Source organism: Ceratotherium simum, chromosome 37 (assembly GCF_057802395.1).
Source record: "Ceratotherium simum simum isolate JZ-2026a chromosome 37, ASM5780239v1, whole genome shotgun sequence".
Lineage (NCBI taxonomy): Eukaryota > Metazoa > Chordata > Mammalia > Perissodactyla > Rhinocerotidae > Ceratotherium > Ceratotherium simum.
In genome coordinates this window covers 8,134,085-8,146,683 of record NC_141936.1, presented here as the reverse complement: position 1 = coordinate 8,146,683, position 12,599 = coordinate 8,134,085, and the positions used below count along the sequence as shown (strand labels likewise).

Sequence of the window (12,599 nt, the reverse complement as noted above, 5' to 3'; positions counted from 1 at the left end):
GGCCAGCCCAGTGGTGTAGCAGTTAAGTTCACATGCTCTGCTTTGGTGGCCTGAGGTTCGCAGGTTCGGATCCTGGGCGTGGACCTACACACGGCTTATCAAGCCATGCTGTGGCAGGCGTCCCACATATAAAGTAGAGGAAGATGGGCATGGATGTTAGCCCAGGGCCAATCTTCCTCAGCAGAAAGAGGAGGATTGGCAACAGATGTTAGCTCAGGGCTGATCTTGCTCACCAAAAAAGAAAAAAAAAACAATCTGGGATCTGAATCATTTAAATTTTGAGATGTATCCTTAGAGAGTTAGTGCATTAAAATTTGAAATTGAACAGAGCAACTTATTTAGAAAGGGTTCTGACCACATCCCTTATTTTTAAAACAAAACCCTTATAGTTATTTTAGTTCTGTGTGTATGTGTGTTGGGGGTGGAGGGGAGGTTACTTAAAAGGCTGAGTCTCTTTTCTAAGTTATTAGTATTTCCTCCAGGGATTTCTGATAGCATCCTCTTAGAGGGGACAGTAAGGTAAATAGGAGGTGGGGGCTGTGATGGGGGCATTTGGGGGAGAGAGGAGAGGAAAAGGGGGTGGGCCTCAGGCCTAATTCCCAGTCCTTCCCTGGAGCCTGACTGTCTGTCTCTCCATTCTAGATTTCTTCTGCTCTGCTTCGTTGTTTTCTTTCATGGCTGGATCCCTTCTATTGGGATGGTCTCTCTTCCCCTAGAATCATTTATTTTAGCCGGGACCTTTCCCCCTAAATGTGCTAGCTGGAGAAACTGAAGCCGGAAGGATAGAGGATCCTCAGTCCGGACCCCTGCTCTCTCAGGTGGACTCCGTGTGAGACATGTTTCACATTTAAAAGTGACATGGTGGTATTATAAAAAATAAATACAGAAATTGCAGCGTTGTTTTTTGTTTTCTTATTTTGCTCCACTGATGCAGTTGCTAATGAACTCCTGGATTAAAACAACCACAGAGCTGTACCTGTGAACTCAGTGCTCTCTATTAGAGGCAGAGAGGGTGGGCTCACTCGGTGATCATTTGGTCATCCAGGGCTCCCATTTCAAGGCACGTGGGTGTCTGTGGGTGCTTGACTGGGGTTGAGGGAGCGTGTGGGCAGCACTGGGCCAGGGCTTAGGAACACATCGCCTTGGGGGTGCCTTGTCCCGCACTGACTGCCGTCCCTGTGTCTCTCTCCAGTCGATCATATTTGATGAGGTGGATCTGACTGATGCCAGCGTGGCCGAGTCCAGCACCAAAAACGTCAACAACAGTTTTACGGTAAGACTGGATACACACCTTTTTTGGTTCCTTACCATATTCGGCTTTCCTTTTTTTTTTTTTTTTTTGCTTGAGGAAGATTTGCCCTAAGCTAACATCTGTGCCTGTCTGACTCTGTTTTGTATGTGGGTTGCCTGCACAACGTGGCTGCTCACGAGTGGCGTAGGTCTGTGCCTGGAACTGAACCTGGGTTGCTGAAGTGGAGCATGCCAAATGTAACCATTGGGCCATGGGGCCGGCCCCACGGCTTTCCTTTTTAATTTGAATATCTGTGAGCAGTTTAGATTTTTTCATTCTTTTTTCTCTGATTGGAATGATTCCTGGTAAATTTTGAATTTAATGCTGAAAATAGTGCTGTGGTTGGAGAATAACAGAATTTACCACATGTAAGCTCAAAAGAACAGGAGGGTCCAAATGGATTTTTCTAATGTGTCGTAGTTTACATTTCTCTAACAATTTTGCACAGAGGTTTGTTTTTCGTGATTATTGTAGAAAATTTGGAAAATATGGAAAAGTATGTTGAAGCAATTAAAAAAACAACCATAATTCAGCCACCTTGAAACACAGAATGTTGATATTTTGGTGTGTTTCTTTTCTTTTTTACTTTTAAACTGTTCCTCCCCAAATTTATGAAAGTTCTGTTGTACTTTCTGTAGAAGTTTTAAATGCATAAAATCATGTGACCTCAGCACCCAGAGGAAGCCATCTGCTCACTCCAGAGTGTTTATCCTTATTTCTAAATATCTGTGTCTTCACCCTCGTACACCTTGAGATCATATTGTCCTTTTGTTTTTCACCTGTTTTTTTTTTCTCTTGACAATTTATGGTGGACATTTTCCCATGTCGATTCCCATGTCTAAACATTCGTCATATTTTTTAATGGCTAGATAGCATTTCTTGTATGCCTACAATTTGGGCTTCAGGGGTTGACTTTAGAACCTACCTGTATAAGGTGTGACTCTAATAGCAGGAATGGAATATTAAAAAAAATTTTTTTTTTATATGTGCTATTAAGCTATCCCATCTAGAAATAAAGTATGCTCCCTGATTTTTTTCAATTCTCTTTTAACTCAGTCAAGGTGGGTAGTTTTTTCAGGTTTAGGATCTGACATTTTAGGTTAGTGTTAGTTTCAGATACTTTCAGGTTGTGTTTTATCTTATGTATTGATTTATGGATTGATTGTTGATGTTGCTGATACAAATGGAATTTTCCTTCCTCCATTTAAACTTCTGCTTATTTTGTTTTGATGTAACTAACTGCTCTTGGTTTTGCTTCATGGCCTATCGAATTAGTCAGACTTTGCTGATAGTCTCTCTCGTTTTATTCTTCATTTTACTTGGAATATTTTAACTTTTTCTCCATTAATTTTAGTGTTTACTTACTGGCTAAACTAAACTATGTAAATGAATGATTCTTTGATTTGTGGCTTTTAGAGTTTTTAATAGGAATAGGTGTTGGATTTCATTGGAGTGTTTTGAGCATTAATTTAGATGATCAATTTGGTTTTAGGTATTTATATATTTCCTAATAATAAAATTGTTCTTGGTAATGTTGAATTTTACAACATAATTTTGGATTTAGTATTTTCCCATCCATGCGTGTGCTTTTCTTTGGGGTAGAAGGTAGCCTTTGTTGTGCTTTGATTTCAGAGTTAAACTAGCCCTATAAAATTCATTTAGTAACTTTCCATGATTTTATGTGTTCTGGAAAATTTTATAGCTTACAATTGATTGTTTCTTGAAGGTTTGAGAGAACTTACTTTATCTGTCATGAAGACTTTTCAGTGAGGTAAGGCTATGGATAAACCTAAAAGTTTATTTTTGCTTTTAGATCATTCAAGCTTTTTTACTTCTTGAGTCCATTTTTGTAATTTACCTTCCCACTGATTCCACACCTTCAAATTTAGTAACAGGCGTTATTTGCACTTTAAACATTTTTGTCTCTGGTTCAAGTCCCTGTTGCATTTCTAATTTTATTTTTTTAGCCCTTGTCTTTCTTGTCAGATTTCTTAAAATCTTATCATTTTTTGTTTTTTAAGAGAATGAGTTCTTGTATTATTGATCAATTCTGTTTTTCTGTTATCTAATTCAATTTCTGGATTTATGTTTATTGGCGTTTTTCTGCTTTTCACAACTTTTTAAAACAACTTATTGATTGGCTTATTCTTATTTTCATATATATATATGTGTGTGTGTGTATATATATATATGAAATTTACATATATATATATATATATAAAACACGAGGGACTCTGCATTTAACTTTGAGTGCCTTTCTGTTCACATTCCAAAAGTTGTTTTTTCTCCTGAGGAGTAGAAAAATATTGTTAAAGACAAATAGCTTTTCTGATCACTCAAGTTATTGAAGAAAATTTTGAAATACATAAATATAAATAGGAAATTTAAAATCATCCATATTCTTATTACCCAAAGAAACCTAGTAATATATTTTGGTTTATGTCATTCCCACCAAATATGTTTCATAAAATATAATTTTTAATCTTTTTTCTTCACTTAACAATGAGCTTTTTCTCTTATCTTATAATATCCTTCAAAATCTTGTTTATTAATGTTGCATAGTATTCCATCAGTTAAATGTATAAGTTTATTTAACCAGTCCCTATATTGAACATTCCATTTTTTCCTATCATAAATAATATTGTGATGTGCACTTGTACACAGATCCTTTTGTATGTTTCAGATTGTTTCCATAGTATAAATTCTTAGAAATGGAATTCCATTTGAGGTAGAAAGTATGAACTTGTAAAAGGTTTTTGAAAAATAAATGTGGTATTGATACATGTTATAACTTGGATGAGCCTTGAAAACATGCTGAGTGAAAGAAGCCAGAGACAAAAGGCCACATATTTTATGGTTCTGTTTGTATGAAATGCCACAATAGGCAAATCTATAGAGACAGAAAGTAGATTAGTGGTTATGAGGGACTGTGGGGGAGGGAGGAGTGCTAATGGGTACCGGATTTTTTGGAGGTGACAAAATGTTCTAAAATTAGCGGTGATAGTTGCACAACCTTGTGAATATGCTAAAAACCACTGAATTGTATACTTTAAAAGAGTGAACTGTATGGGAATTATATCGCAATAAAAAATACTATGGAAAAAATAGTGTGGCCCTGTGCTTTTGGTGCTGCGTGAGTTACTGTGGAGTGTGGTCTGAGAGTGAGCCCTGATTCATGTGCTGTCTGTGTGGGAAGACGTGTTCAGAGTGCCAGATAGTGGACTCCCAGGTGTTGAGCGTGTCCTGTGTTGGGGAACTCTGGAACCCCATTCCTATCGGGAGTCACGGCTGATTGATTCCCAGCACTCAGGGCAGAGGCACCGATCTTTCACGTTTATTTTAGATTTTGTTAGTGCTCTTAAAACTGCCTTTTCACCTAAGGATGTGCTGAAAGGGCAAGAGAAAGATTAATACTGAAGTTTCCTGGAAACATTCCGAGATGAGGGGGCTCATCCCTGAGCAGTCATGATGGCGTCGTAATATGGAATAAACGGGAGTGTTTGGAGCCAGGTGGCCGGTGCAGTGCCCCCAGATGTGCTTCTGTTGAGAGTCAGTAAGTTCTAGGCACTGGGGCTATAGTTAATACAAATATCTTCTTTGCTTAGCATTCATACTTTCTGATCTTTCCGATTTCTAACCCCTGCAGCGTTTGCTATCTGAACGCTGAACCTGTCACTTACTGCACAGCGAACTGTAGGAATCTGTGCAGGTCTCTCTTCAATCGTCTGCCCTCCTGGAACGCAGAGCCCGGCCTTGGACTTTGCCAGTGCCTGGGGCACATGCTCAGGGAGTGAGTGCAGATTGAATGAATGTATTTGACCAGAAGCAAATGTTCTGGAATATCTCATTTGGTTTTCCAGCTATTCCAGTGGTCATTTCCAAATACCACAACTTCTACTAAAATTGCATGCCTGATACAAACAACCAGTCAGTGAAAGCTGCTATTATCATGAATCAGCCAACGGATGGGAGCCTTTTGTGGCTGGAGCAGCATGAGTAAATGCACTCCACATTAGAAAAGACTCCCTTTTTACTCCTCCCTAACATCACCAAAGAAGTGTACCATAAGGACATAAAGACCCGAGGAACAAGGGACTTCCGAGGGAAACGGAGGAAATATTGGGAGAGAGGAGAGATTCTAGACAGGCTTGGTGGATGAAATGGGACAAAGGACACTTATGTAACTGGAGATGGGTCTGCTTGTCTTCCTGTTCTTTATGAACACAGTGAAGCCGGGGTGAAGCTAAACACATAGACGGCCTTTAGATGCTTGGTAGGTGGGGCAGTGGCAGTGGGAGCTTTCAGAAGATGGGGAGTAGAGCAGTGTCCTCTGCGTTCTTACTTGCAAGTGGGGTCACCCCCTTACAAGGCCAAAAACACGGCAGCACGAAGAGAAAAAGGTGATTTGCCAGCTTCATGTCCTAGTCTCTGCGATAATATGAAATTGTATGTTTTTGACGATTAAACATGTTAATATTAATCTATGAAAGCTAAAAGGCTTTTGGTATATTATTGCCAAATTGCTCTTAGAACTTATATGAAAGGGACTTTATGAAGTGCTTTTTTCTATCCTTTTACAAACACCATGTGTTAAAAGATTAGAATATCTTTGCCACTTTGATAGTGTAAAAATGGTAATTTGTTTTAATTTGTTTCTTTGATTATCAAAGTGAGGTGGAACATTTCTCACAGTTCGTTGGCCATTTGTATTTCTCTCTTTATGAATTGATTTTTCATGTGCTTTCCGATAGTCAGCTCTTTATTTTTAGAGTTCAAACCCTTCCCCCCCTTCTCTGTCTATCTAAATTTGCCCTCATGGGCTATAATGGTTTCAGTGATCTTTTTGGTTTTTTTTTTTCCAGCTAGATTTAGATTAGATTTAGCTAGATTAGATTTGCACACTAAGAGTGGGCAAAAGTTATCAGGTAAAAATGCTTCCCGTTTCTCCTTTATATTTCTTTTCTTCCCATTATCTAACATGTTTTTAATTTATTTTCAGCCTTGTGATCACAAAATTTACAGATTCGTGCTGAAGCTGTATTTTTACTACCATAACTCTTCAAAGGAGTTTGTCAGAGTAGCATTTCTGCTTTACTGAAACTTTATGTGTTTTAAATAAATTTTTTAAAATTGAAATATGACTTCCAAACCAAAAAGTGCACAAATGTAAGTGCAGAGCTTGATGTGTAACCACTAACCCAGATCAAGTGACAGAATGTATCCAGGCCCCGAGAAGCTCCTCTCGTGATCCCTCCCAGTCATTACCCTCCCCTCTCCCTATGTAACTACTATCCTCACCTCTAATACTGTGGATTCGTTTTCGCTGTTTTAGATATTTGATGTAAATGGACTCATATTCCTTTGTGTTTCCTAATTTCATGGCATTTGGGGAATTGTTTGGTTGTATTGTTATTGATTTCTAACTTCTACTGTGATCAGAGAACATATTCTGTATGATTTCAATCCTTTAAAGTTGTTGAGACTTTCTTTATGACCCAGTAATGGTCACTTTTCATAAATGTTCCACATGTATTTGAACAGAACTTAGATTCAGTAATTCCTGTAAGCGGTTTATTAGGACAAAAGTTCAATCATTTTTCTCAAATCTTTTATAAGCTTCTGATTTGTTTTTCTGCTTGTCCTATTAGTTATTGAGTGAGATTATTACTTCTTTTCTCTGTCTCACATTTTATATTTTTCTGGTGTATAGTGAACCTGCTGTCTTCCAGGTTCTGGTTTTGGTTTTCCACCTTTAAAAGTGTTTTTTTTTTCCCCTCTATGATTCTGGTTCATGTGCTTTGTCTTGTTCTTTGGGAACTCTGCTTGTGTGTTCATTCGCTGATCGAGCATGTGTCTGTTGAGGGCCTGCCCGGGGCGAGCACCATGCTCAGTGGCGACGTTCAATGGTGAGCAGAAGTGGGGAGGCTCTTCTTCCTCAACTTGCTTTCTAGTGGGGGCTCAGTGAAGCACCCAGAGAGGGGTGTAACAAGAGGCTGAGACAGGCAACAGGGAAAGAAGGCTGCGTGGGGCATATCCTAAGGAGGACCCCTCACCGGTCTTGGGGAGGGCTTGGGAAGACTGCCCCTGAGGAAGTCATGTTTTAACTGAGACGCGAAGAGTGGGGACTGGTAAATCTCCTGAAGAGAGTGTGCTTGTGAGTTTGTGCCTTTGTGTCTTGTGCCTGTAGGCACTTGGAATGGGGCAGGTCGAGGGGCCAGCGTGTGCAAAGGCCTTGTGATGGGGTCGGGGGGCCCAGTCTAGACTGTGTGAAGAAGGGAAAGAAGGGCCGTGTGGCCCGCTGAGGCCAGAGGGAGAGAGAGACCGTAGGAGGCAATGGGAAGGTCTTGGGACTAGTCCTTCAACTTGTAATGCCATTGACTAGTTCGTTGTGGGGAAATAACCAGGTTTGCAGTATTGAAACGAAACTTTTTACTCTGGCTGCAATGTGGGGGTGAACTGAGGGAGAAAGGGGGAGGGCGTATAGAAAGTGGTAGGAAACCACTGCCCTCACTGAGAGAGGGTGGCTTCTGGTTCGGAGTAGAGTGAGGTGGAAGGGGGCAGCCGACGTGAGGTGGGTGAAGGTGTCAGGGGTTCTGCTAGAGCAGCAGGCTGGTTAAATGTGTTCCCGAGTCCGGCAGGGGCCAGGGACTGTGGGGTCGTGAGGGTAGGGTTCTTTATCTTCCATATCTGTCCGGCTCTTCTGCATTATTTTAATTTGTTGGTTTTCTCTAATTCTATTTACTAAAGTTTTAGTTTTGTTTCTTATTGCATTTGCTTGTGATTTTTACCCTCATTTTACCATAGCTTTCATGTTCTTTCTAGTTTGTTTTTATCCTAGGCTAATTCTTGTTTGATAGAATATTTTTGAAATGTTTTTTTTTTTTTTTTTTTAAAGATTTTATTTATTTTATTTTTTCCCCCCCAAAGCCCCAGTGGATAGTTGTATGTCGTAGCTGCACATCCTTCTAGTTGCTGTATGCGGGACTCGGCCTCAGGATGAACGGAGAAGTGGTGCCTCGATGCGCACCCGGGATCCGAACCCGGGCCACCAGCATCGCAGCGCGCGCACTTAACCACCAAGCCACAGGGCCGGCCCTGAAATGTTTTCTTTTTAGCATAGGTATTTCCCTGCCTTGGGAAAGGATTTCCTTTGAACACCTCCGTTTTCTCTTAGGTTTCCAGATGTTTTCATTGACTGGACAGTCCCTCCTTGCTCTGTTCATCTTTGAGCTTTCTTTAGTGATTTCAGTTGTTGACTTCAAGTCCTACACGGCTTCTTTTATAATCTTCCTGTAAGCAGCCTAGGGCTGTAGAGTGTGCCAGGAATTATAGGGGCGTTAGGGTTTAGTGCTTTTATTTACTTATTTCTCCATGTCAGTGTTTCCATCATTTTTAACCTCTATCCTATTTTAATAAAGATTTGATGAAATGTCATCACCTCCTTTAATGCTATTTGAAGTTTCAAAATGTAGCAGAAAGAAATAAACGCAGTGGGGCACTGCCCGGCTCTGTTCCCAGGCCACCGCCCCCTTCTGCCCGTCCCTCCCTGAGAGTCGCTGCTCCCAGTCCATTCGGCTTTATTTAGTTTGTTGTAATGCTGCATATGTGCTGCATGGATATGCGAGGATTTTTGTCTGTTTTGTCCCCTGCTTACCCCGGTGCCAGCACATAGTAGGTGCTTGTACCTCTCTGCTGTGGAGTGACTTGATCAGCACTAGGACGATTTGGGCCTGCCCCTCTCATTGAGTCCACTCAGCGGACCAGACCTGGGTGTCACTGAGAGAGCAGAGCTCCCTCACGCAGCACACGGTCCTGTGGGCGTGGCAGGTGTGAGCAGTCACAGACGCACTGCGGGCCGTGAAGGAAGTAGCTCGGGGCTGCAGTGGTGGCAGGTGTCCGGGAAGGCCTTCCCGTGGCCAGGAGAGACACCTGGAGCCCTGAGGCTGAGAGGGAGGTGGCCAGCAACGCCAACTGTCGGGGGTGGAAGTGGTTCCTGCCAGAGGGAGCGGAGCGTGTGAGGGTGGTGCGAGGGGCAGAGGTCAGAGGTGAAGTGCTTTCCAGTCCACTCCAGGCGGGGAGTTTGGACTTGTTTGCCATATGTATTGGGAAGCCGTGAAGAGTTTTAAAGCTGGGAGTGATAACGGCGGGTTTTTGTTATGAGTCTGGCTGCTGCCGGAGACTAGATCTGAGGGAAGAGGTGGCCAGAATGCGTGTGAGGAGGTCCGACAGGCGCCTCTGCTGTGGCCAGGTGAGAGGTGTGGAAGCCTAGACACGGCCAGCGCTGATCTTTGTTTTGTGTGACTCGGGAATTAGTAACAGTGTTGAAGACGAGTGGGGTGTTGGGCAGTCAGTGACAGATGCTTCCCAGCAAGCGGCTCTGCACGAGGCGCCGCGGTCGCCTTGCACGAGGCACTCGTGCCTTCTCCCTTCACCAGGAGCATATCACTGGGCGCTTTTAGAGATGTCATCTCCAAGACTTACTTCATGGTGGCTGGTGTCAGAGGCCCTGTCCCTTTTGAAGGAGGCAGAATCAGAGCCGAGTTCAATGTAGTGAAGATTTTCTAAACTAAGTAGGACAAAGAGACTCGTCCTCTGAGGTGGACACAGGGGCCCCTGATGGACAGTGGGAAGCAGGTTGAGGGGTGACTCTAGGCAGGTGTGGCCTGAGCCCTGGCCCGTGTCCCTCAGAGGGTAGGGAGCCTGGAGCACGCTGGAATTGTGAGGCATTCATGCCCACGCTGTCTGGGAGAGGACAGTGGCTCTCGGTGGAAGTTTCACTCCCCAGAGCCCTTCACCCCAGTCAGGGTTGCCCCCGGCCACCTGCTGTCACACTGGCACCCACTCGTGGCACTCTGGCTCTGGGGCCTTGCCTGAGCCCTCCGCCTCAGACTCCTCAGGTTGTGGTGCTGGCATTGGGTGGCATGTCGGCCCTGGGACAAGCAGCTGGCTCTGGTTTTGCCAAGGCACACATCCGAATCCCCAGGCTGGTGGCTGGGTACTCATGACACCCTGCCTCCGTGGGGCTCTCATTCCCCACTCAGTCAGAGCTGGCTGAGCAGCCAGAGGGCAGAGACAGAGGGTGCTCTCAGCAGAGAGCCAGCGCTGTGGTGGAAAAGGAGCCTGCAGAAAAGATGGCGCCTTATAAGTTATTACACTTATGTGTTTATGGACTCATGCTGTAGCACGTTCAAGTACCTTTGTTTCATTGATGGGGGAAATTATGTGCTTTGTGGTGTTTCCAAAGTTTGGGTTTCCCAGAGGAATCAGGCAGGGACTCTGTCTTTGAATGTCTGTGATCTGTATTTCCTCAGTCGAGTGTAAGATCCTAGACAGCAGGACTAGGTCATATTCCTTTTTTTTATCTCTGAAAATACCCCCCACAGGACCTTGCACAGTAGCGGTGTTCAGAGGCAAGGACTGGGGAGCTAGGGTGTGAATCCCACCTCAGCCTCTCACTGCTGAGTGACCTAGGGCAAGTTACATACAGCTCTGAGCCTTGGTTTGTCCATCTGAGAAATGAGATAATAATAGTACCTGTTTGTGGGGCTGTGGTGAGGGTTACATGAGTTCATACAATGTAGGTGTGATATGTTTGCTCTTAACATTATGGTTCTAGGCACTCACTGGTTATCTAGTCAATGAGTGCATTGAAAGCAGTGAACCAAATTAATTTATTATTTCATTTGGTACTTAGAAATTTTTCTTTGAGTTTGGTATACTTATATTTCTTAAATGTTGCATACTTCTGTTTACTGAATGATAACTTCTCGTTAATCAAAATTATTATGATTACTCTAGATTTCCCTGGGCCTAACGCAGTCTGAATGTTGGACTCTTACCCCTGGGGTCATGGCAGCAGCTGCCATTGAGTTGGACCTTGAAGAAGAAAGACAAGTTTTATTGGAATATATCTGAAATATAAAGCCATTAAAAAGAGTCATATTCTGCCCATTTTTAAAAACAGTGTAAATCACTGAGTGCCTCCTCATTTCTTACCTAATACAGTCCAGGGGATCTGGCCCTCTGGTCCCTCCTTGCCTCTTGCCCTGACACACACCTGCTCCAGCCAAGCCTGTTCCTTGTGGGGAATGAACGCCCTGTGCAGGGGTCGCCCTGGCCTTTGTGGGGCCCCTCAACATGGAGGCCCTCACCCCAAGTTCTCCCCGTAGACCCCGTCCATCCCTCAAAGGTAGGGCGAGAACTCCCTCCTCTGTAAAATCTTCCTGTTTTATGCTCTGGTCAGAAGGGTATGTGCAGCTGCCCTCTGCTCCCTTGGGGCAGTGGTTCCCTAACTTGGCTGTGCCCGAGCACCCTTTGGAACTTAAAAAAGGAAAAAAAAATGTTCCTGGTACCATCCCCAGAGATTGTGATGCTGATTTACAAACAGGTGATTTTTCAAAGCTTTCCATGATTTGAGGTGCAGCCACGTTTGGGACCTACACTCATGTGACACTGAATGAGCACAGGCTCCTTAGTAATCTGTGCACTTGGTCACACCTTCTTCCTTCTTGACCTGAGAGGCTCTCTTTCTCAGCTGGCTGTCCACGGGGCAAGACACACTGGCTGTGTGTGCGAGCGAGTGGGAGCTAGGAAGTGGGTTCCGTTGCTCCTTTCTGTTCAGAGAGGATGTTGAGTCGTTAGAACAGACGTTCATTGTCATGGGTGATTCTGTGGGCTGGCCCTGTTCTGTTGCTGTTACCCACTGACAGATGCCTTGAGTACTGGGAGTGGGAGGACCCGGCAGCTGCCCTGGCCTGTGTGTTTCTGGGTTCTGCTGAGCAGCTGTGGGAGGGGCTGGCTCCTTTGCTCTGTGTGTGTGTTTCCAGCAGGTTTGACAGCTTGAAAACTTCTCGTTTAGTCCTGGAGAATATAGGAATAATTTGACAGCAGGTAAGGCTTTACCCTCACAACCTAATTTCAGAAATCAATTGGAAAAGAGTCACGTTTTAGAAAGACTTGTTTTTCCTTCTTTCAACAATCGTGTGTTGTGACAAACTCTACTGGGTGCCTGAGGGCGGACGGAGGTGGATAAAGCGTTCCCTGTGCTCAGGGGCTCCTCACAGCCTGCTAGACGTGAGCAGAAATCACCATAGTGCCTGTAATAGAAGATGCGAAACGTGGTGAGTGATGAGAAGGAAGCAGCTCAGGCGGCGGGAGTGCAGGCTTCTTCTGGGAAGGGACGTGTGAGTGGACGTGGGGACGGGTCCCTCGCAGAGAGGACGGCGTGGGAAGAGCCCGCCAGCAGGTCACATGTGTTCAAGGAATAGTATCCGGGAGCACTGTTCATGCGACAAACCAACAGTGTGCG

General features: G+C 43.9%; 1 protein-coding gene across 2 annotated transcripts in view; it reads left to right on the top strand.

Moving 5' to 3' along the window:
• The window catches only part of DGKD (diacylglycerol kinase delta), a 111,181-nt gene that overhangs the window by 31,752 nt on the left and 66,830 nt on the right, over positions 1–12,599 (top strand). For both annotated transcript variants that reach the window (XM_087424668.1, XM_087424667.1), the window contains exon 3: positions 1,193–1,273. In XM_087424668.1, the coding sequence (XP_087280794.1) occupies positions 1,193–1,273 (81 nt within the window). The remainder of the gene's footprint in view (positions 1–1,192; positions 1,274–12,599) is intronic.